Source organism: Taeniopygia guttata, chromosome 1, assembly GCF_048771995.1.
Source record: "Taeniopygia guttata chromosome 1, bTaeGut7.mat, whole genome shotgun sequence".
Lineage (NCBI taxonomy): Eukaryota > Metazoa > Chordata > Aves > Passeriformes > Estrildidae > Taeniopygia > Taeniopygia guttata.
Genome location: NC_133024.1, coordinates 54,451,915 through 54,475,621, shown reverse-complemented (window position 1 = coordinate 54,475,621; position 23,707 = coordinate 54,451,915). Strand labels below are relative to the sequence as shown.

The following is a 23,707-nucleotide window of genomic DNA, read 5'->3' as shown; positions in this document are numbered from 1 at the left end:
GCTATTTGACCAGTCTGCATGAAAGCCAAATTTTTTGTTGTCAAACCATTAACTTCTCTTAACTTCTCACTAGTAAGCAGAGTAATAGTATTGCCAAAGTGTAGGCAGTGACTTGATCTTTCAAAGAGTTATGAGTAATATCAAAGAAAAGAGAGCAAATTATGTTTCTGGAGAGGGATGTGAAAATAGTCTCATGAGAGGCATTTCTTAAAATTCTATTTGCTGTCTTGAATGAAGAGCAGACAATGTCTAGATCTTAATGTCTTAAATCAGTAAAGACAAAATAAATAGTTAGCCATAAAGGGTAAGCATAGGCTGAGTGTACAGCAAGACAGAAGCCCTTACTGAGTTGTTTAGTTGGGCATTCACAGTTTGTCACTGGAATATAGAGAGGGGGGAGTGGGGTGCCTTCTGTTGAATCTCTTTGTGAATTATATTAAAAGTGTTTTCCTATGTTCAGTGTGAATTAAAGAGCTCTGGTGTATGACAAATATTTCTGAGGCTTTAAGGTCATAAAAAAATTTTGTAGCATGCCTAGCCAACTTTATGCCATTAATAAAATAATTGAATAGTATGAGTCAGAAGGACATTTAAAGGGCATGTAGTCCAGCCCCCCTGCCATAGGCAGCGACAACTTCAACTAGATCAGGTTGCTCAGAGCCTCATTCATGATCTTGAATGTTTCCAGGGATGGGGAATCTACCAACCTGTGTGAGTAACCTCTTCTAGTGTTTCCTCAACCTCATAATAAAAAAATTGCTTACTTATATCTAGTTGTAATCCCACCATTACCCCTTTTTGTATCACAATAGGGCCTGCTTAAAAGCTTGTCCCCATCCTTTTTATAAGCCCTTTCACATATTTAAAGGCTGCCATAAGGTCACCCTTCTCCATTCTGAACAACCCCAGCTCTCTCAGCCTTTCCTCAGGTGAGGTTCTGATCATTTTTGTGTCCCTCCTCTGCAACTCCTCCAGCAAGTCCACATCCTTCCAGTGCTTGGGACCCCATAGCTGGATGCAGCACTCCAGGTGGGGTCTCAGCAGAGCAGAGTCACCTCTTTCAACAGTCACCTCTTGCAGCCTGCTGGTCCTGCTTCATTTGATTTAGCCTGGAATACCATTGGCTTTCTGGGCTCTGAACATAGGTTGCCAACTCATGTCCAGCTTTTCATCCAGCAGCACCCCCAAGCCCTTCTGAACAGGGCTGCTCTCAATCCCTTCGTCCCTCAGCCTGAATTGATACTAGGAGTTGCTCCAACCCAGGTGCAGGCAGGACCATGCACTAGGCTTTGTTGAACCTCATAAGGTTCCCACAGGCTATTTTCTTGAACTTGTCCCTCTGGATGGCATCCTGTCCCTCAGGTGTGTTGACTGCAGTGCTCAGTTTGGTGTTGCCAGAAGACAAAAATGGTAAACCAGATGCCAAGGTGTCGCTATAGGACACGTGAAAGCACAACGCGAGCTACTTGCTATTTTGCAAGGTAAAGGAGAAAGTTTATTTTCTGACTCCAACTTTTATACTTTTCCAAAGGTGATAGTGGATTGGAGAGTGAATGGGCCACCTCTCCAAAGGCATTGGACAAACTACTAATATATCAAGTTTTTCCACCCCCATGAAGGAATGCAAAACAATATGTTGTTTACAGAAATTGTGTGGGAAAGTTTTCTAACAGAATGTAAACTCAGAAGGCTTTAGAAAAACTTAAGAATCAGGGTGACACCAAGGTGCTTTGCCTGAGCACACACAGTGAGGTGCTCTTTGTCTGCCTCTCTATACGCGTTACTGAGTATCTCTGTAACAGTTCACTGACGCTGTCCTCATTTTCAGACAGTGTCTGAGAAAAGACTGTTTTCCATCAGATAGGGAAGGTTAAGAAGTGAAAGGGTGGGAATTCTGACTAGGAATTAAGGCAGAGCAATGGAGAAAGCTGGAGTCAGGATTTTCAGAAGTGTGGGTTGCACATTCAATGCATCTCTAAATTCTTATCAGAGTGGTAACTACTCAAGCCAAAAAACCTGCAGGTGTTTCAAGTAGGGATTTCAAAGTTAAAGCTTGTCTTTTTGATACTTTTAACTAAAATATAACTGTACCTAATTCCATTTTGTGAAAGGTAAGGTCATGTCACCTTATGGAAACCCTTGATGGCATGTTTAATTATTTCATATTGCTCACTTGGATCCTGTGATCACAATATCCTTACAAAAAAAAGTAGCAAAAAAAAAGGGCAAAATTAAAAAAATTAAAAAAAGTTCTAAGGGTGGCATAATATTGTATTTAGTGTGGACTGCAAATAGTAGCCCTTCAGGATAGAGTTACAGTATAGTATGTGTATATTGCCTATGCCTGAAGTGATGTGAATAAATACACATAAAATTACTGTTGATGAAACCTGTCTGATATTTAATGTTTGTATTTTCTCTCTCTTCTGGTATTGTTTGTGTTTTTAATGTAATTTTTGTGTAGTAATACATAGGCTTTGAAAATAACATGTATTTTTTCAGTCTAACCTATTAGATAAATTATGGAGAGCTTTATTTTCCTATTCCTGAATTTTTTATGTACATGTGAAACTACAGTTAGAAAATCAACTTCAGAAATTGCTAGGGGCAGTGCAAAATGGAAGAATTTTTGTGGTGCACATAGGATGAAACAGAGTAGAAATTGTAAGATTTTTGCATTATTGCTACTATGAACTGTCTGCATACCATTTGTTGCAAGTTTGAGTCACACAAAATAGAAGTTTATGGAGGTGTCTGTTAAATGAAGAAATTTAAAGCAATTCTTTTTAGAGCAGACACCTGAATTTGCAGACTTTCAGTTTCACAGTTACATGTATTATTTGCTTGTCAGGGGTTTATTTTAATGTTGAGGCAGTCATTTACTTTTTGGTGTAAAAATATTCTACACTGGACTGTACAAGCAGTTTATGGCTATAGTTGTGCTGTTGGCTGTTGTGGTGCTGCACATGCTTGGAGATGGTGATTCAAAGAAGGACATAATTCAGTCATCCTGATGTACACTTTTGTCCTTCTGCATATTTCTGGAATCTATGGCATCCACTGGTGCTTTAGGTATAGAAGTAATTCAGTTTTGGAAGCAGCCATTTCCCTGAAATCATCCAGATCAATTTGTGTCATACTCTTGAGTCAAGAAGTTCAGACATTGGTGATGGGGGGTAAAACGATGGGTTAACTTCTTGGGCAAGTCCTCTGCAAGACTGACTGTAGCAGCTGTTTCTGTCTTCCTATTAGAGGAAAGAGGAGGAAGCACAAGTTTAGTTCCTCCTAAGAAGAACTTTTTCTTTGACATTCAGGAAACTAGGAGATTTCTTAGGACTCTTAGCAGAGTCTGAATGTGTCTATACGTACTTTTAATTGCTGTTTGTAAGGACAGAATTTCGTTTTCCCTAATATTATGATTCTGCCTATTTTGCAGAAGCTTTATCTATTTTGATAATACTGAGAGCTCTTCTTGCAGTTGCATTCAAACACTAGGTAAGTATTAGTCTGTGCATTTCAAAATGTAGCACTTATGCTCTTGTCTTGATGCCTGTTGTCAGGAATGTGTAGTCTTGGAGTTACGGTCCAACAGTAGATATCAGTTTAGTTCTCTGTCCAAATTTAATTGCCTAAAATTTAGATGTCTGTGTTGAGCTGGTTACTCTTATATCTCCATTAAATTTACAGAAATAATTGCCTCCAGAAGGCCATTCATCTCTTTCTAAGCTAGGTGTCCAAGATAAGAAAGATAAATTGCTGTGGTGATTGCAAATGGGGCAGTGACTCATTCCTATTCAAATATCCAGCCCACCCTCTGCAGCGAGGGTCACTGAATCTCATCAGAACTGTTCAGATGGCACTGGTTAGCTGCAGATTGCTTTTTCCTGTTTTCAACTGTATAGGTTTTATTTTTCTCTGTATGTAATTTTTTGGTAATATTTATGTATACATGCTGGAGATGTCCAAAGAGGAGGAATGAGTCTGGTGAAGGATCTGGGCTAAAAGTCATAAGAGTGGCTGAGAGAGCTGGCGTTGCTCAGCCTGGAGAGGAGGCTCAGGGAACACCTCATCGCTCTCTACAACTTCCTGAAAGTAACTTGTAGAAAGGTGGGGGGTCAGTCTCTTCTCCCAGGTGATGAGTTGTAGGACAAGAGGAAAAACCTCAGTTTGTTCCCAGGGGAGGTTTAGGATATTAGGAAAAATTTCTTTACAGAAAGGGTGATGAAGACTTGGAGTAGGCTGCCCAGGAAAGAGGTTGAGTCTCCATCCCTGGAGGTTTCTAAAAGATGCATAGATGTGGTACTCAGGGACGTGTTTTAGTAGTGGACTTAGCAGTGTTTTGTTAATAGTTGGACTCGATGATCTTAAAAGTCTTTTCCAATTGAAATGATTCTATAAATTTGTATTTGTTTTTTGAGTGTAAGGCCTCTCTTTGTGCCTTTGAAGCTCTAGAGATTTGGATGAGTTCCTGTTATTTGCTTCACCTTTGGTTCTGGAGGCCCAGTTCAGAGGGACAGTGGTAGTTCATAAAATGTTCCTTTTCATCTGAGCCATTTTTAAAGTAGTATTTGTTTTCTAGGTTGGTGAGTCATAGTTAAGTTGGATATATGATAGAGTCCAGTGATTTTTTTATCATAGTGGACAATATTAATTGGTTTTGCTTTTTAATTATGTTTTAAATTATAGCATCAAATGCAATATATCACTGCATATAAAATAAATGTGCTTTTCTGTGTGGCATTTCCTTGGAGGATGTGGAGGAAGGTAACAGGACTGTGGTTTTGTGTATGTGATCTTTGCAGTATTTTTGAATGCAAGGTATAATAACTATGTTGCTTCAAATGTTTAGTTGCTTAGTTGATTTAGTTTAGTTGATTAAAAAGACTTCAAATTCACTCATAAAAATATCCACTTTTTGTCTCTGAATGCTTCCCACCTCAGATTCAATTTTCCCTGCAGTACTTTTGTGAGGCAGAGTTGTTGTTATCGCTCTTTTATGGATGGCAGCTGTGGCAGAGGCTTTGCATTTCCATTGTGAGCGGAGTGGGCAGTGTGCCCATGTGAACCAAGTGCCAGATCCTGCCAGCACAAGGGCTCTGCTGTGCTACCTGACTGGCAGGTGCCTAATGCTGCATGAGGCTGGGGGCTGCCAAGTGTCACACTGCACCCTGGCCTGCTAGAAGCTGGTGCTGTCTCACGTGTTACTACTCGGTACCTCCACGGACAGCTCTTTAACTTGAGCACATGAAGATTTCAAGGTCCTTGTTCCTAGAGTACCTTAATTTTTGGCATGTTTCTGTAATTTCTGAATACACCTGTTTCCTGGGGAAGCTAAAATCTTCAATCTGAACTGCAATTTTTTGCACGACTTGTTGATTATGATGAGCTGGTACGTAAATTTCTTTTTAAAGTAGAAAACTTTGAAAACTACAGCTATTTATACAAAGGAAACAACATTTTTTACAAACATAGGCTCTTTTCATTTGTAAAAAGCATGTTAGCATTCATGACAGCTTGCTTATTGGGTTTGTCTGGCAAGGTTTTGGTAGCAGGGGGCTACAGGGGTGGCTTCTGTAAGAAGCTGCCAGAAGCTTCCCCCATGTGCATAGAGCCAATGTCAACCGGCTCCAGGACACACCCACTGCTGGCCAAGGCCGAGCCCATCGACAGCAGTGGCAGCACCAGCATTCATCAGAATTAGGTGGGGGGGGGAAATCACTCTGCCAAAGCTAATGCTCTCTGACTGAGCATTCTCACTCCAGAGAGAGGAGTGAGAATGTGTGACAGAAACAGCTCTCTAAGGTAGATGCACATCAACACAGATGCAGTTATTCTCGATCAGCAGCTAAACTTTTAAACTTAAGATCTGTTGGGTGGGGGAGTGAGAGGTGTCAGGAGAGGGAATTTAGCATCCAGTAGGCAAAGGGAGGAAGAGGTGGAAGCAGGGCCACTCCTTGAAAATTGTGACTGAGATTTTTTAAGGTGTATTATTTGATTTATGAAAAATGTTGTTCTGGATGTCTGGGAGTTTTGCTTATTTGAATTTGAATTGTTTGAATTCCTTTTCTGATGTACTAGCTTAGTTTTGTCTAGGAAGTTTTTCTCAATATGTTGAGCCTCTCAGATGTGACTACTTCTATACTTAGTGTGTCTTGGCTTTATGGATTGATAAATCTTCATGAATGCTGCATCTGTGGGTAAAATTGGGATACTCTGCCATAGCATGCATGATGTTATTTTCTACTTAGCAGAAGAAGATGAATATTAGTATACAGCTGCATATCTCCAGCAATGAAAAGATGTTGAGGCATGCTGAAAATGAATTTACATTTAGTTTATACACTTGCTGTTTTAGTAGGATGAGAATCAAAACAGATCTTTGCTCTAACATAGCTTGGACTAACAAGTGAGCATTTTTCTTCATGGGTTGCCAGCAGGGTGGGTTAGAACCAGCATATTTCATAAATCTTGATTTAAATGATTGAGAAATGTATTTAAGAAGATTGTGAAGCCCCTGTACTTCCAGTTAAAAAGCAGGCACCTTCTGGAAGTTTGCAGGGTCTAGGATTGGGAAAATGGTGCTGAGTTGCCTAACATGCTTACTGTTTGTACAAACTACAGTATTTTTATTGCAGAAATATGTTGCTTTGTTCAGTGATGGAAAGGAATGGATTTACCTTTTGTAGCTAAAGGTGGTTGTAGCTGCTTGAACTACCTGCAAGCTGCTCTTTTGATGGCAAAAGCATAGTATGTCTCTATAGAAAGGATTGTGACTGCCACTGAGAGGTTCCAGATAATCTTTGCCCTGAATTTCACTGCTACAGGTAGACAGTTTCCTTTTTCTTTCCCTAGGAAAGATATATTCATTCTTCTCTATTGTACTGGTACAGTCACCTGAATTAGTCATAGCAAAAATTTTGCTGTAAGATGCTGCCAGCAGCTACTTGGCTGCCATCCCACAACAAGAACAGACTGCATCCAAGTTCTGATGCCAAATCATGTGTAGGTTAACCTTTGTAACCCATCTCAAATCAACACGTGCTGTCTCTGGGGAATAAATCTGGTCTATTTATAGGAATACTCTGTCTGTATTCGATAGCTTGCATGCAAACTATGCAATTAAATCCTCTAGCAGTTGTTGCTGGGAGGCTTCCCCACTGTGAGGCAATGTCTGTGAGAATCTACCCTTGTAGAAAGTAAATCCTCTTTTCACCTTAAGATTCTGCATGATTGAGTCATTGAATATGGAAGTATCAGTAGTGTCATGTGCAGGAACATGTTACGGTTCCGGTCTTCCACTTTCATCTGGCATGTGACATGAGTGGCAACACCTAAGTGAAAGATGTGATCTGTGATCTGGGACGCCATGCGAGGAGAGGACTATGAGCACTGGCACTGTAGGCTGACATCAGTGAAACTTGAGATGCCATACTCGAATGCCAGCACTTAACACAAACTAAAGCTCCAGCCGTTAGCAATTAGCACAGGGGGAAAGTTTAAATGACCGGTGTTTTCCAAAATCTTGAACAGTAGGACAAATCTTTTGAGGCAAAGCTTGGTGAACATTTTGTGTTGTGATTTTGGCTTTTTCCTTTCTTTAAACTTACATTAATTAGGGGTAAGAAATATGCTTTTCTTTCTAGAAGATAATTCTTTATGTCCCCTTATATAAAAGAAGCATTACAGGGAACAGGTTTAGACAGGGGTCTTAGTCTGTGAAGTACTCTTCCTTTCTCATTTTGTGTCTTTGATCTATTCATCTTCATTATCTCCATCCAAGATAAAGTTAAAATTATGTGCCTGTAGTTGGGTAACAAGATTACCTCCAAAATGCCTATTTTTTACTTTATGTAAAGTTGAATGATTCACACTTCACACTTCTGTAAATGTGGCAGTAGAAGAACGCTGTGAGAAAAGATTAGTGGGCTTCAGCTATTGTTGCTACTCCTTTAGCTTCTTTGCCTGTAAAAATGAGAATCTTGAAGTTTTCAGACTAACATGGTGTTTTGTAAACAGTTTAATAATTTTCAGTGTTTTTATAGACAAACATAATAGGATGACAAGCAACTGCAAACAGAAATTTAAGAAATAAGGCAAGACAAGTTTTGACAAGGCAAAAAGCAATGCTGTCTTGTTCATTTAATGAAGCTTTGGGGGTTTTTTTAGGTACTTAAGAGAAAATGTAGCAGACACAGTTGCTTGTGAGATGGGGGATTACTTACAGTATGAGACAATGTCTAACCTAAAGGGTTGCAAACACTTCAGCAGCAACTCTTTAGAATTTAAAATTAACTTTGAAAAGGGTCTGGAATAGAACAGAAACAAATGTATTTCAGTAGGTTTAATGCAAATTTTTTTGTGGGTGTAGGTAGGAGTAATCACCTGCATATCATAAGGGTTCATGAGAAGCAGTTCTGCAGGAAAATATTTTGAGGGTTCTTTTTTTAATGTTTTGTTATATACGTAAAAAGGATGATGCAGTATCATGCTGTTGAATGGAGTATAAAAAGCAGCTGTCCTGGTTGTTATGGTGTTTGTAAAATACATTAAAAGGTTATTTCAGCTTGGTCAGTGCTGTAAGGCATTAGCTGGAGTTGATGTCCAGTTTGGGTACAGCACTACATGAAAGCTGTGTGAGTGGGGAGAAGGGAAGAAAAAGAAGTCTAAGTAGAGAACTAGAAAACAACATGACCTTCTAGGGAAAGGCTAAAAGATATGGGTAGTTTAGTTGAAAAAGAGAAGCCTAAGAAATTCAAGTGTTCAAATTTAAAAAAAAACTATAATCTCTTCTCATAGATGTCTGTAATACTTGAAGGGCAGTAATGCTTGAGGTGTGGCCTGGGAACAGGCCTGATTTCTGCACCTAATTCTGCATCATCTTCTACAAAGTAACTTTGGATAAATTTATTTTGCTTGTATGATTAATGTGTGTACAATTCTGAAAATAAAGCATTGAGTAGATCAGTTGCTATATGATTTAAAGGCTAGAACATAAATCCTGTATCTAAGAGTATAATAATACTGCAGTGACATGGAGAATGGTGTACTTTCAGGGAAATGTATTTATGTTGTGGATCTCTCTGAGAATATTTTGACCTACCCACTTGAAAGCTGTCAGGGCATATCTTGGTCGTAAAGCCCTGGTATCTTACATGCCTTCTTGCATATTATTATACAAGATCAGCTTCTTTTATTTTTTTTTCCCTACAGTACTGCAGTTTAAGAATAAAAACTGTGTAAACCCATGGGGAAGAGGAAGATAGAAAACGGAAGGAAATAGAAATGAAAAACAGTGATTAATTAATGGATGTGTTTATGCTGGAGCTGCTTTTCCTTTGTCTGAATTTTGATTTGGTTAATGGAATTTACTTTTTCCTGCCATGCTTTCATATTTCAAAATTTTAAATGTTTCCTTTTGTTTTGGCAGAGAACTAATTGTTGTCGTATGGTAGACTTGGCTTTCCTATGCAGTGGAATGCTGGAAGCATCACAGACTCACTTTGTACCTTGTAATAATAATTTAGGATAAATACTATAATTGCTGTATTCACCTTCATTTTATAAGCTGGAAAAACATAGTTATAAATTACATAAATTTAGAAGGCAGTACCATCAGCTTAAGTGCAGGAGGAAAAGAGAAACAGTACTAAATTAATTTCAAAATTAAATAACCAAAGTGGTTCTGGAACTATGTATTGACAAATCTGACAATAAGATAATGACTTAATTGTATGGTTTTATGCCTAATCAAGAGGATTTTTTTGGTGATTTTTATGTCATCAGGCTACTGCTCGTAGTACTTAATTATTTGATAGCCTTACTTTCATCTTTCTCTGCATCCTAATTCTAATCTTGCCTTTTCTTGAGCCTTGAGAAGGAGAATAGTTTCTGTGGATGACAGACTTGTATTGGGTCAAGTTTTTCAGTGCTGACATCTAATTAGAGACATCAGATATGGTGATGTTTGGGGTGCTGTGTGTCATCCAACTACAGACTTCTATCATTTGGTTAATTAAGTGATAGTGGGAACTTAACTTGGGATGACTGGTGGTGTTGGTAGACTGCAATGAATTGCTGTGTTCTTGCCAGGGACTGAGCAAAGTCACCTTAAAAGATCCAGCCAATTAAAACCTCAAAATATCAATTGCAAAATCGCATTCAGATTCTTAAAAGTGGTTTTTATGACACTTAGAACTTGTCATTGGGAATCATGTGGGGGGAAGAGAACAAATCAATATTGGTAACAGAAATACTCAATTTCTTACACATCTGCTTTAGTGTTGGAGGGATTACTGATTCTCCACGCCTTCCCAATTCATTCATTAGTTGATCAAAATACGTGCTAGGTTTGCTGTACAGTAATCACCACTTCATTGTTTCTGTTGTGTATGCTAAGAGCTGGTCTTAGTTAATTCTTGTCTGGCTTTTTATAAGAAACTGAGGACTCTAATCTGTCGTATAATCAGCTTGGTTACACAGAGGCCACAGGGGTATCAGGTGTTTACTGTATGTCTTAAAAAGGTTAGTGAGCTGGGACATTACACTAGAAAATAATTGTAACATTTGAAAGCATATGCATTGAACCTATGCTGAAGCAGCAGTGCAAACAACAACACTTCCGTGCTCTCAGAAGGATGGAAAGCCTACCACACAGAGTGTTAAATGTCTTCTGAACTGGGATTTGGTATCTTTGTCTCTCTACCAGTATTAGCAACAGACTTTACATTTCTCTTGTAATTAACTGTAGAATGTATATGCTAATTAGGTTATTTGTTAAGGGATCGTCAATTCAATTTGTAGATGCTAAACAGCTTTTGATCTAAGGTATGAAAAAACATACAAAAAACCACTGACCTGAAGGGCCAACAACATAATCTATGAAATTGTGCCAGAACTCCAGTAGATTTTAAACCAATGGAAAGAAAAATAAATGTAAATATGTAAAGCCAGCATGGAAGGAAGAATAAAGTGTATTAACCAAGGGCAGCATAACTTGAAGATTTTTAAAACTAAGCCTATGTTTTTGCATCTTAAAATGTAATATGTTAAATGTAATACGTGTAAGGGTTGCAAATTGCATTGAGTTCTTGAAATATTCTAAGATACTTCTGAAAGTTGTCCTAATTAAATCTTTGCTCCAGAAAGGACTCTAGATTAGATCAGCTGTAGCTTTACTTAGCTATGTCTTGAAAAATGTCTGTGGATGGAGGTTCTGCAACTAGTCAGGAGAATCTGTGCTGCAGAGTGTGACCCGTGGTGGAAGTCTGTGTTAAAAATTAAGCCACTTGAAATTTTATAATAGAATGTTACATGCAGCAACACTGTTATTTAGTGATTATTTGATTTGTTTTGTTTTATAATGTTGTGTCTTGTATTATTTTAAAAACAGATCCTAGTATTATTTGTGATTTGGACTGCTACTGAGCCATGACTTACTGTCCAGAATGACTACATATTTTTCATTAATAATAATTAAATTAGAGCTCAGGATTGTACACATTGTGTGAGCTTTTTTTAATTCTCATTGTGCAGTGCTTTGTGTTTATTAATGTTGAAATTCATCTGACAGCTTATCCTATGGTCACAGAGAGCAGTAAGCTATAGATTTTTGTGTCATCTAGAACTGTATAATCATCACCAAGTACCACCTTGCTATCCAGTCCTTTGCCTTAAAATTTGTGGTTTTCTGTGCAAACCAGAGGAATATATCCAGTGTTAACTAATCCTTTAGAGGAGAGACCATTGTGTTCATACCCTTCCTTTTCCATATTTTAGTACATGAGAAAGGATTCTTCTCTCTTCTTGGGCCTTAATTAATTCTGCTCTCCACTCATTCTCTTCATCTTTCAGAGAAGTCTAATAGCTGTGGGTAGTACGTCTTTTATCTGCCAGAAATATTGTCTTCCCCCTAAAACTCAAAAAGTTCTCACGAGGCTACAGTTTCTAGTCTTTGGTATAGCTTATATGAATTTGCTCATGTGGGTCTGTAAATCGTAGGATTTCATGTGATCAACATGTCTGATGTTCTATTGTTTTCCATTCTTCTGGTAGAGGTGTTAATTTAAAGCATGTCAGCAGTTCTGGATTTTGGCTGCTGTAGAGCTATTGGGCAAACACATGCTGGTCCCAGTGGGGTTTGCAGTCACTGCTGTATATATTCTAAGACCTTTTATATTGTAATATCAATTTGAAAAACTTACTTAGATATGTGTTTGAAAAAGAATTTTAGTTTGGAGAACTTCTAAATCTCTCTAGAGATTTAGTTTAGAAAAAAATATTAAAAAAAACCCCAAACAACCAAAAACCCAAAGAAAACCAACTTACATAGTATAAATTTTTTTTAATCAATCCTTTTGGCACTCATTCATTTGTCATCCTTGTCACCTGTCAGGATTTTTCTATCTGCTTTGAAAAGTCTTTATTATTAACTTTTATCAAATGAATCCTCCAGAATATTTTGTTCAATCTTTCTTTTGACTTCTTTTTTGGTAAGTTGATACAATTAACCTCCCTTTTTCCTTTTTTATTTTGATTTTAAATATAAAATTCAGTACCTCTTTACTGTTTTGTCTAAGCTATCAGTAATAACGGCCTTTGAATAAAGTTCTCTAAGAAGTCACAAAAACCTGAAACTATGTTTCTTTCATCATGAAATAAAAATTCCTTACTGTTTAAATATTATTTTTTATTGTTATCAAAGTTTGTGATTTGTCTTGGGCTTTTGATGGTTTTCTTGAACTTGTTTAACCAACTCATTCACTCAAAGATTCTGTATATAACTATATGGTGAAGTGAGAGCTATATACCTTTTTGATCTTCACTGTAGAAGTGTAGTCACTGAAGCAGAATAGGGATCTCAGTTTGATTCAGGCATTCCTCATCTTACATACACGGGGGTGAAATAAGTAACTCCTGTGCCTGCATTCTGATGTGATTGATGATTATGGCTGCATTATGGAACTTGGTTGGTTACTTTCAGTGGAGAAAGTTATGCTCTGTGTCTGCTGTGTTAATGCAGGGCTCAAGAATAGAAATTTAGTAATGAGTGAGATGGGCAAAATTTCCTTCTAGTCTGATGCTAAGCAGCTGGTGATTTAATCTTTTATTTGGGGGAAGTTTTGTTTGTTTTCTTTCAGTCTCCTTCATTCCACACTTCCTAAACCGTACTTTGGATTTTGCCATCTTTAATGTGAAAAATTTATAGTTTGTCAGATACTTTTTGAATGTAAATTACCTGTCAAAGTATTTATCAGTAGCTTTTGCAGTTGTTTTAAGGTGGAAAATTTAGTGGCTCTTTACTTATATAGTAGTTACCTTTGCATATACTCACAGTGCTGCTAGTGCAATTTAAAACTATACCACAAATAAGACCTAAAATTGCAGCAGTACAGTTTTGAAAAACCTGTTGCATGTAGATTTGAGATCTCAATTTGTAGCGTTTTTCCTGACCTTCAGTGATTTCTCACCCTGTTTAGAGATGCCAATGAAGAGATTACATCACTCAGTGAAGTCCATCTAATTTGAGCTTTTTGAAAGCATAAGGAAGTAAACTTATTATCTGTGCAGCCCTTTCGGAGAATACACTGCTTAGTAGTTCGTTGTCAGTTCAAGACAGGCTTTTCCACATGCATTTCTCCCTTTCCCAGTTGTCTGCTTGTAGAAGAACTGTAGATGTCCTGATACCAGTTTCTTGTCTGTGTTGCGAGACATTCTCCACTTTCTGGGATTTCTGACTCTGGGTCAGGGCTTTGCAAGTGATTATTTTGAATTCTTCTGTTGTGAACTGGAATTATAAAGGAAGGTTGATTCTGGTTTTCAGTTTTGTGTACATAGCTTATTAAAGCACTTGGTGAATGAAGTATATTGAATTTGCGAAAGAGCAAGTGGCGAGTGTGAGGTTTTTGATGATGAAGTTATTAATAAAGGTAAACAAGCTTTGTTTTTTTTCAAGAACCAAACTTTCCCTTTTTTTTATTGTGAAATACTTGTTAAAGATGTATGAGACTGCCAGTCTCATACTTTTAAGTATTCCCAGCAGTAGGAATTTTATAGACGAAAATAGACTTAAAGCATCATACTATGGGAGGTGCGACTGTAAAGACTTCACTAATGCAGCTGTTAAAATGTCTTAAAATACATGTTTTGTGTGCAAGAACTTGATGCAGAGTATGCTTAAAACTTGCTTTTCATACTTCATGTTTGGAACAGAGAAATTTCAGAGAAGCTGGGCGGGGGGAAATCCCAAAATAGTACAAGTTCTAGTAATTAAAAAGAGAAGGGTGGTGTGTGGGGTGGATCTAGAGAGGCGTGAGAGTGACTGACTGTCAGGCTAACCCAGTAATAGACTTACAGTTCTCCTTGCATGTCAAACGTATTAAAGATTAATTCTAAAACTACCACTGTTCCAGCTTTTGTATGACAATAGTCCTTGTCTTTTGGAAATGGATAAGAGACTGGTTTGATAGAGGTGACTAAAAAATCATAACAGAAATATGACTTGGAAGCCCTTGAGGGATTTCTGGGGTGCACTCTGTCTCTGACACCAAGCAGAAACCTCCTTACCACAAATCCTGTCTCTGGACTTACTGACCCGGGATAAGGCAGCCCTCTAGTGTTGGTAGGAGGCCAAGGAAGTGGCTCCACATCAAGATGGGTAGGCTCGCTGAGGAGCAGGAGGTTCCTGAAGGAGAAGCACAGTGGGTGCTTGTGTTGGGCCTCACTGTCAGCTGCTGGACTACTGTTGCCTATGCAGTGAAATAATATTTGTAGTGCTTGGTATTGTGTATGTTTAGAACTGTACTGCTTCTAAGTTATTGATCTTTGTCCCATTCCTATTGAAAATGTCAGGTAGAAGTAAGCCAGGAAGAAGCTAATGCATTTGGTGTTGTTTAAGTACTGCACTTTTGGATTTTGTTTTCATTTTGGTTTTTCTCTTTTTCCTTGGCACTGAGCATTTGCTGTGCTTTCTTTAGGTCAGGATTTTACTGTCAAAATAGACTTTAGTGCTAATTAACTTGGATTTGCTTTCTCACATTAAAAAAAAAAGGTGGGGGCAGTAATGACAGTCATTCTGCTTCTATTATGTAATGTAAAAAAATGCCAATCTTTATTTGTTCTAAAAATACATTGACTTTCTTAGTTCATGTTTTTTATTGAAAGTCAAATGTCATAGACATCTGAGAGAGGTTTAGGCCTTAAGTTTTGTCAGCTAAACATCTGAGAACATGAGCTTGTGAATGTATATTTTATGAGTTCCTTTCTGGGGTTTCAGCTTGGCTTGGGTTGGAGACTTCACTTAAGGAAGTAGTCTATTCCCAGGAGTGAAAAATTAGGTAGCTGAGATGCAAGTTTAACTGCCTGGGGAACCGAGATGATGTAGTGGCCGTGCACCAGTTTTAGAAATGTCAGTAATATTTTAAAGATAGGCTTAAATACCTTGGTGCCTCTTTATCTACAGGCTTACCGAGTTGTAACCAAAATTCTATATTTCTCAGTGTGCTTTTTTTGGATTATTTAAATTGGCTTTTGCTAGCAAAAGTGCACTTAAGACTTAGTGGATTTTTAATAGTGATTCAGTACAGTCCATTCTGTTATTTTAAAATTTTGGGTTTGCATCTTTAAGGAGTGAAATAGAGAAACAGTTTTAAGTTCCTGTAAGACAATTATTAAAGTAGTTTGAATGGCTATGGGCAGTACACTGTCAAAACCTGAGGCTACAAGAAAACATCTTCTAGGTCATGCTTGATTTGATACTGTCATGAAAAACCTGGGTGAAGTACTAAGCTCAAACATGAGATAATGCTCCTTAAAACTGCAAAGCTGTGAGTGCTCAGGTCAGAGTTCAGAGTGTTGTTAACAAATTGAAAAAGTGGTAGGAAAACAAAAATACAGTTTATAGGAATAATCATTGGTGCATGCGCAAAACACAGAGGAAGATATACTAAATGTATGAGACAAGAGCAAGATACAGGAAATAAATCTTTAAATTCAATTGCAAAATGAAACGGCATTTCTTGGTGTGAGAATATTAATAAGTAAAATTGCCAAGAATGCCACTTGAATCTAGGTTTGTCATTCCTTGCAGATGCTTGCCTTGTGGGTAAAGGAACAATTGACTCTAATTTTGCCCATTTAGTTCTTTAAACTAAAAGCTCAGTAGCTGAAGGGAAGAACAGTGTTAATTGCTTCCCAGTAATAGTTACACAGGTTAAAAAAAAAAAAACAAACTTTCTTGGCTGAGTTTTGTATTTGGATAATAATATCTTAAAATGTGGTTTGTTTTTCTTTTTTAAACAGCTATAGTGGATAGCCCCTTAGTGAAATTTCTAACATTTTATGTAATCCTTTACACCACTGAAATTCAGCAAAACATTTTGAAGCCCTATTAAGAGAACGCCCAAATTTTTGAAATAGCTGGTATGCAGTTTTTCTGTTATGGAACAACACTGACATCCAGTGGTGGTCTTGTACTACTGCGGTCTTTTAAGATGCTCTTATGCTTAATTGCTTCAAGTGTTCTCTTTTCTATCGAGGTGTTATCAAGTAAGAAAAATTTGAAAGCTTTCTGCGATTTTTTTTTTCCTTTGAAAACCTTACCGTTTTATGGCACAATTGTATAAAACTGCTTCTGTAGCAAAGGTACGTAAGGAACATTCTGATTTTTGTATAAACACAATGAAAATAGCTAGATAACATTTACTATAAAACCCAAACGTTGATTTGTGTGGCTGGAAATGACTTAGAAGTGGTAGTACAGTTTGAGTTTGATGCTAATATCACAATGATTCTGGAAGAGTTGGGAATCTGAAATAGATAAATTTTATAGATCATCTTTATTTATATTAATTTTCCTTATTTGCTTCTTCCTTTAAAGAAAGCTTCTACTTAATAAGATGTTAATTCTAGAGATGGTAGAAGAAAATTAAAGAGGATTTATAGAAAAATGATGTGATAGAAAAAAGATGGAAGATTAAATATTTGTGTTTGTGCATGAACTGTTAATTACAAAGAGAGAAAAGATGGTTTTCAAGAAAGCTGCTCATGAAAAATAAATATTATTTGGAAAGTTGTTTACCTGGTGTATTTAATTATAGAATAAGGCTCTCATTTAAAACCTTTCTGTGTGCGTGCGTGTGTATACACGTGCATGTTTGTCTGCAGATGCAGTGTGTGATCCAGCAGTATAGAGCAGACAAAAAATGCATCTTGCTTTGATATCACCAATTTCTTCAGTGTTTCAGACATAGGTAATAGAGTAGCAGTACAGAAATCTGTCTATTCAGGCCACATCAGGTCTAATTTGTTCTTTATGAAGTAAGGCAGAACATAAAGCAAGATAAGTAGAGGCATAAGCAAGATTGGTACTATGGTTATATCCCATAGCAGTGGGAGATACTGAAAAGGAGAATGCACACCTATAATGTACAAAAGTGGGTTATTAAATTGACATTATGATGCTCCTTGATATGAAGGAGTGGAGAAGCAGCTCTGCCTGTCACTGATGTAATATTGTTTTGTGTATGACAAAGGAAGAATTACTGAAATCTGTTTTTCATAGAAGCTTGTTGAGAACATTTTGACATAAAAATTGCAGATTTGGATTTATATGTGGATGGCTCATGTAGAAAATGCTGATTCATTACTAACGGTTTTGTTTCAATGTCTCATTTGAAGGTGGGAATGCAGGTACTTTCTAAGAGATGTTTTTTCTGACAAAAGCTGTTGCTAAGAGGATTGTACTGCTTCATGTCTCAGATGAAGAGAACTGGAGTGGGGGGAAGAATAGGTGAGGGATCCCTCAGGTTTCAGCAAGCATAATGCAAAAGAATTGCAGTAGAAACATTTATTTTCCTTTCTCTTTGGATTTCCTTTCTCTCAAGAATGCTTCACAAATAACCATCTCAACAATTTGGGGAAGCTTTATGGTTGTAAGCTGTGATTTTTTTTTCCTTCTAATTTATATTAGTGTTCCAAGGCCACAGAATCCCTGTGTGACTCCTGCAGCATTACTTGCTAAAATTCCCTTGAAATCAATGTAGTTGTTTTCATAACTTCAATATGTTTTAAAACATGTAAGAAAGAAGTGTAGTGAGTACTTTATTTCTTGGAAACTAAAGGTACTTTTTGTGTATCTTAGTCTGCTTGCCAGTCTTCATGGTGGGAGGTTATGTTGTGGGGCCTGTGTTGTGGGGTTTTTTTCGGTGTCATTGTAAGATGTTAGTGGTCAGCCACTGGCTTGCTTTTCACTTTTTGGAGAGCTTTGTGGAGCTTGGCTGCTGCTTACTCTATGCTTCTCACCCATTTATTTTACCTTTTATTTATTTGCTGCTTCACATTAAGCAAAAATGCTTAATTCTGAAAAGTTTGTTTACAGAAGGAAAAAAGGGAAGTTTGTTGATTGTGACAGCAGCATTTCTATGCCAGGTTATTCGCAGTGTCTCCTTGATTTATAAAGGAAAGTTGGGGAAAACGGCTTGGAATGGAGGTGTAAAGAGCAAGAATTGACAGGCACTGCTTATACAGCACAGCCAGGTAGATCTTGGGAATTGGAGGACTTACATGCACTTCCAGCAGTGTGATCTGGTTCATGTGTGGTTTGGGATTGCTTCCAACCACTTGGCAATAGGAAGTGTGTTGGATTAATGTAATAGGATCACACTGTAGGTTACCTTTTGTTATGTAAGGTCATGGTATTTTGCAAAACGGGCAGAACAGGTAATGCAGATTATGTGAGACACTTGAGTGGATATAATAGACACAGAACTGCAGGGCTGTTCTCTTTGACTCCAGAGCAGGTTTTTACTGTTTTTGGTTTTGTTCAGGGTCAGTTTTTGTTTTTTTCTTCCTTGATCTAATACAGAGAACAAAGACTTGAGTGACCCTACCTTCAGCATATCACATGCCTTCATTAAGAACAGATAGAAAAAGGGTATCTGATTCCTTCAGAGTCTGGAAAAAACTCATCCTTATGCTGTTGGGGGAAGGATTATACCATCCGAAGAGGTGGCTTTATCTGTTTTAAATCCTTTTTCATACTTGAGCAGGGTAGATGTATTTTTTTTTTGGTAGAAATAAATTTATTTTAAAATAAATTTAATAACAATTTAATAGTTTAAATTTAATAAAATAAATCTGATAATTTATTTTCTTAAATAATTTGTGGGCCAAAACTCAAAAGGTAAAACTTAGATAGTTCTTATAGGAGACTGTACAAACAGGAGAAAATAAAACAGTTTATTTAAAATAAGATTCTGTAAGTTTGTTAAGAAAATATAAACATGTTTGGAGTACTCATTGCCATTTTAAGTAGTCTGTATAAATGTTATTATGACAAAATGGAAAAGACTGACTTGATACACACTGGTTTCAAGCTTCTGTTAAAGCAGGAGAGATCTTTGCTTTGGCTAAATCTGGAGTACAGCATCTCCTGGTTGCAATTTGCTTCCTGGACAATTTCTGACCATTTTTTACTAAATCTATAGTTTTGCGTCCTGTTGCACAGAAGCAGCACCTGGTACATTATTGGAAAGCTCTTTTTTTTCCTCTGTTTAAGTTCTTTAGCAAAATTCTGCTGACAGAATTGTTGATTTGATTTTTTTTTTTTTTTTTCTGGAAAGTAATTTTGATCCTGGTATTTTGCATTTACCTAATTTATACTTTCATATAATAAGCATCTATAATAACCAAACCAACCAACCTCAAACTATAAAGTATCCCCCCCTACACTGCAATTCACAGATTTTGGTTTTTTTGAAAACTCTTAAAATAACCAAGTCAGTCAGGTTTTCGCTAAAAATCTTTGATGTTTGCTTAAATCAACCTAACAGATGTCCTCAGTAGTAATTTATGATTGGTGTCTCTGTGAGGTTGGCAGAGATTTTAGTCAGATAGGCCATGTTTTTGCTATGTGCTGTTGCTTAAATTAGCACAAGTCAAAAATTAGTGGTCTTCTCTGGCGAGTTTCTCTTTATCCTTCTGTCTCAAAAGTTTTTCTAAATAACAAGACAAATGAAACTGAAAATTCATATGTAAATTTATATATAAAAAAGATAACGAAACCTGAAAATTTTGACTAAACCAGAATGCTGTTTTGACAGTTGTGATTCAGTCTTCTTCACTTTGAGGTGCAAAATTAAAACATGACTCAGCAGTGAATTTTGTAATAGCAGAATTAATCTTGTCCTATGTAGAGAAAGTTTAATTGTAGGTCAGATTCTTGTTTACTCATTTTTTAAAAATGTTTTTTACTTACTGGAAAGTGGTAACGCTTATATTGAAGTACTCGGCTTAAATAACAGTACTCTCTGCAGAGAACTGCAGTCCCTCTAGCTTTAGTAGAATGAAGAATTACTTCATTTGCATTTGGAGCAGTAAAAGAAAAATTCTTCCATGACTTAGCCAACAGTCTAAAGCTCAGCTTATGGATTTTGTACTCACTCAGCCCCTGCTGTTCAACTTATGTTCAGTTTTATGCTGAAGATGGCAGAAGGTAAACTGGTAAAGTTTGATACTGCTCTTTCTAGGAAGTCTGTTGGTGTAATTAAGCCACAATTGAAGCCTTGAGAGCAGGATAGTCTGTTGGATGTATCTTTTTCCCCTGGCACAGAGTTGGAATGCTGTTCTGGTTTACCTTCTGACTCCAGCTAATGAGAGCTGCTAATGCACAGGAGTTGCATAAATCTTCCCATATCATAGTACTGAAGCTTAGAATTACTCAGCTGGGAAATTCTGTATTCCCATGCAAGCCAACACATCTTGCTATCTTGTTCTTCTCAAGCATTTGTCTTTTATTAAAAAAATAGGATTGTTTCTTTATGCTTCTCTCTCTCTCTCTCTCTCTCTCTCTCTCTCTCAATATATATATATATATATGCTCTTTTTTTTTTTTTTTTTTTTTTTTTTTTTTTTTTTTTTTTTCCCATCTGAATTGTTTCCTTATTGGCTTTTCTTCTTTTTGGTTATGGTGAGGTAGAGACTCAGTATTTGCTAGATTCCAGTGTCTGACATGAGCAGATAAATCCCATCAAGTGTCTGGGTTAGAGCACAGCTGGGACCAGTAATTAGTCTTGGAACACTGGCAGGACTGGAAAGGGCAATGATAAAGTCACCAGGGCTGGAATCAAAAAGGTCTGTCAAGTGTACTTCCCTTCAAGTATTTTGCCTTGTTTGTATGTAACACTGTGCATGTTATTTTCTTCAAAACAAAGTATTTCTTGAAGCACCCAGGAATATTTATTTTTAGTATTTTTTAGTGTATATTAGTCTTTGCTTCTTAAATAATTATTTTATTATTTGGGAAAAGGTGATTTCTTGGTGAGTATTTATTTAAATGTTGAGGAGGAACTGTGTTTCAGACAGGGTGTCTATCAATTATGTAATGGTTGCTGTGATGTATTTGAAGAAAATGAAGAGCTTTGCAAAAGAAGGCAGGTTGCCAGCTACATAAAATTGAAAACTGGAGCTGCAAATGGGTTAGAGTAGGCAAAATGTACAATAAATGTCACAATTTCTGATCACTCAAGATAAAATTATCCTTTTTTTAAAGAGATTTTGAAGTTAGAATAGGTCAGCCCTTTAAAATGGATTCAGGTAATCAATTCAAAACTTAGTGTTCAAAACTTATTGTATACTTACAGAATTTTTGCAGAAAGATACTGATCCTGCACTACCACCATCAGTGTAAGGAAACTATTTACATTAAGTAATTTTTCATGTATTTTTGTATCTGTGCTTCACCAGTAAAAAAGATAGGAACTAATGACAATCTCATAGACAGAAGAAATGTTTCTCTCATTGATACATCATGTGGTATTCTAATTTTTTTTTCTTTAACAGGTGTCTTTCAGATGAAGGAATTGAAGCTTGCTTAAGTTCATCTGAAAAAGTTAATACAAATGATATTATCCTAGTTGCCCTTAATGTAAGTTATGGTAGTGAAAATGTTTTTTTCTGAGAAATTATGCTAAAATGATAGATAATGGCTCAAGTATATGTTTGTGTATCTAATTAAGTGTATTATTGTCTGTGTGACTTATGTAAAGGACAGAGTACTTACCTCTCTCCTTGCCTGCATGAATTGTGACTTTTATTTGGAAATAATGTCTATTCCAAACTGCAAAACCTCTAGGAGAAAAAATGAACAGATTTAGCAATAGGAAAATATTTCTTTTGTTTATGAAATGTAAAACTAAAGTCAAACTACAAGCAGTAATATAACCAGAAGTGCTATGTTATGGTATAAGTATGAAATTTTAGTACAAGTTTGTTGGGATGAATAAAACACCCTTAATTTGACTTCTGGACATGATACTCCTTAAAGCACATTCAGACTACATATCCAGTGTTATCTACATATTTATGTAACTGAAGCCTGTTTTTTTTACTTTACTCGAGAAATCTGGATTAGTACTCATAATTTTGGCAAAAACTTAACAAGGAATGTACAAGATAGAGCAACATCTTCAAATGAATATGCCATAATATTTTTAAAGATATGAGACAAGTGTGCATGTGAATCCTTTTTTTAGAATTCTAGTATATACATTGTTGGTTAACATTAATAAGTCTCCTGCTTTTCTTAGTTCTTGTATTTGCTATTTAATTTTAACATATTTTATGAAATCCATATTCAGATGTTTTAAATGGTTTAATATGTACTTTATTTGGTTTAATATAAACTTTGTAATAACTATATGTAGTTTCAAGGGGAAAATTATGTAGTTGGGTGCTTAAGAGAAAAGTATTCTTCCTTGATGAAATTAGAAACAATAAGATAATGAAATTATGTGAGAGTTGTTGGGGATTATTTTGTCTGCCTTCAGCATTTAACCACTTCATGGTTTTAGATGATACTCTGAAAAAGAGGGCCCCCTCTGCTCCTTTCACTTATTCTTCAAAGCATGTGTTCAGTCACTCATGTATGCAGGCACTAGTTCATGTAAGGAATATGAAAAGAATTAAAGCAAAATTATAATGCAAAGATGCAAAGAATGTAAGACAAAACATGCAGAAAGCAAGCGTTTGATTTCTGGACCAGAGCAGCATGCCCATATATTTGAGAATGCATTGCTGCTTTATACAAAACCCTAATAAAGTACTTGTGAGTTGCCAGGTAGTACCCTGCATATAATTGCATGGTGGAATGAGTACTGACATGATAATTTGTGTCTGTGTTGGTATTTCAGGTTGGTTTGATAGATAATAAAAATAAACCAGAAATGTTGCACAAGTACTCCAAGCCAGAATTAATGACTTATCACTTTTTACCATTAAGTCAGTTGTTTTTGTGCCCAGAAGATTGTCTGTTGAGTAAGTAGAGGGAAGCAGTGTGTATTTAATGGCAGGATAACAGTGAATTTATGTTCCACTTCTTACAAATTCTTCCTTGACTGCTAGAGGCACCTTTCAGGCAGAAGAAATCCAGAAATCAGCTGACCTTTTTTACCTTTTTTGATTATGTGTGTGTGAATTGCTTAAATAAGTATGAAGCAGACATAAATGTATCTTCAGTCCTTCCTTCTATTTTGTCTAAGAACTTAAAATTATTTGTAAAAGTTTTTTGCCCTTCCCGCTACTCTGATTGCAAAGCTGGAGATTTCAGCAAGGGCAAGTTCTGCCTGAGCAACCCAGTGGCCTTCTGTGATGAGGTGACTACATCAGTGGACAAGGGAAGGGCTACAGATGTCATTTATCTGGTCTTCTGTAAACC

At 36.6% G+C, this 23,707-nt stretch overlaps 1 protein-coding gene across 3 annotated transcripts in view; it reads left to right on the top strand.

The window, feature by feature from the left end:
• Nucleotides 1–23,707, top strand: part of TDRD3 (tudor domain containing 3) — a 91,925-nt gene that overhangs the window by 19,522 nt on the left and 48,696 nt on the right. For all 3 annotated transcript variants that reach the window (XM_012569789.5, XM_030271611.4, XM_030271628.4), the window contains one exon: nucleotides 21,835–21,919. In XM_012569789.5, coding sequence (XP_012425243.1) covers nucleotides 21,835–21,919 — 85 coding nt within the window. Of the gene's footprint in view, nucleotides 1–21,834; nucleotides 21,920–23,707 lie in introns of those variants that run through there.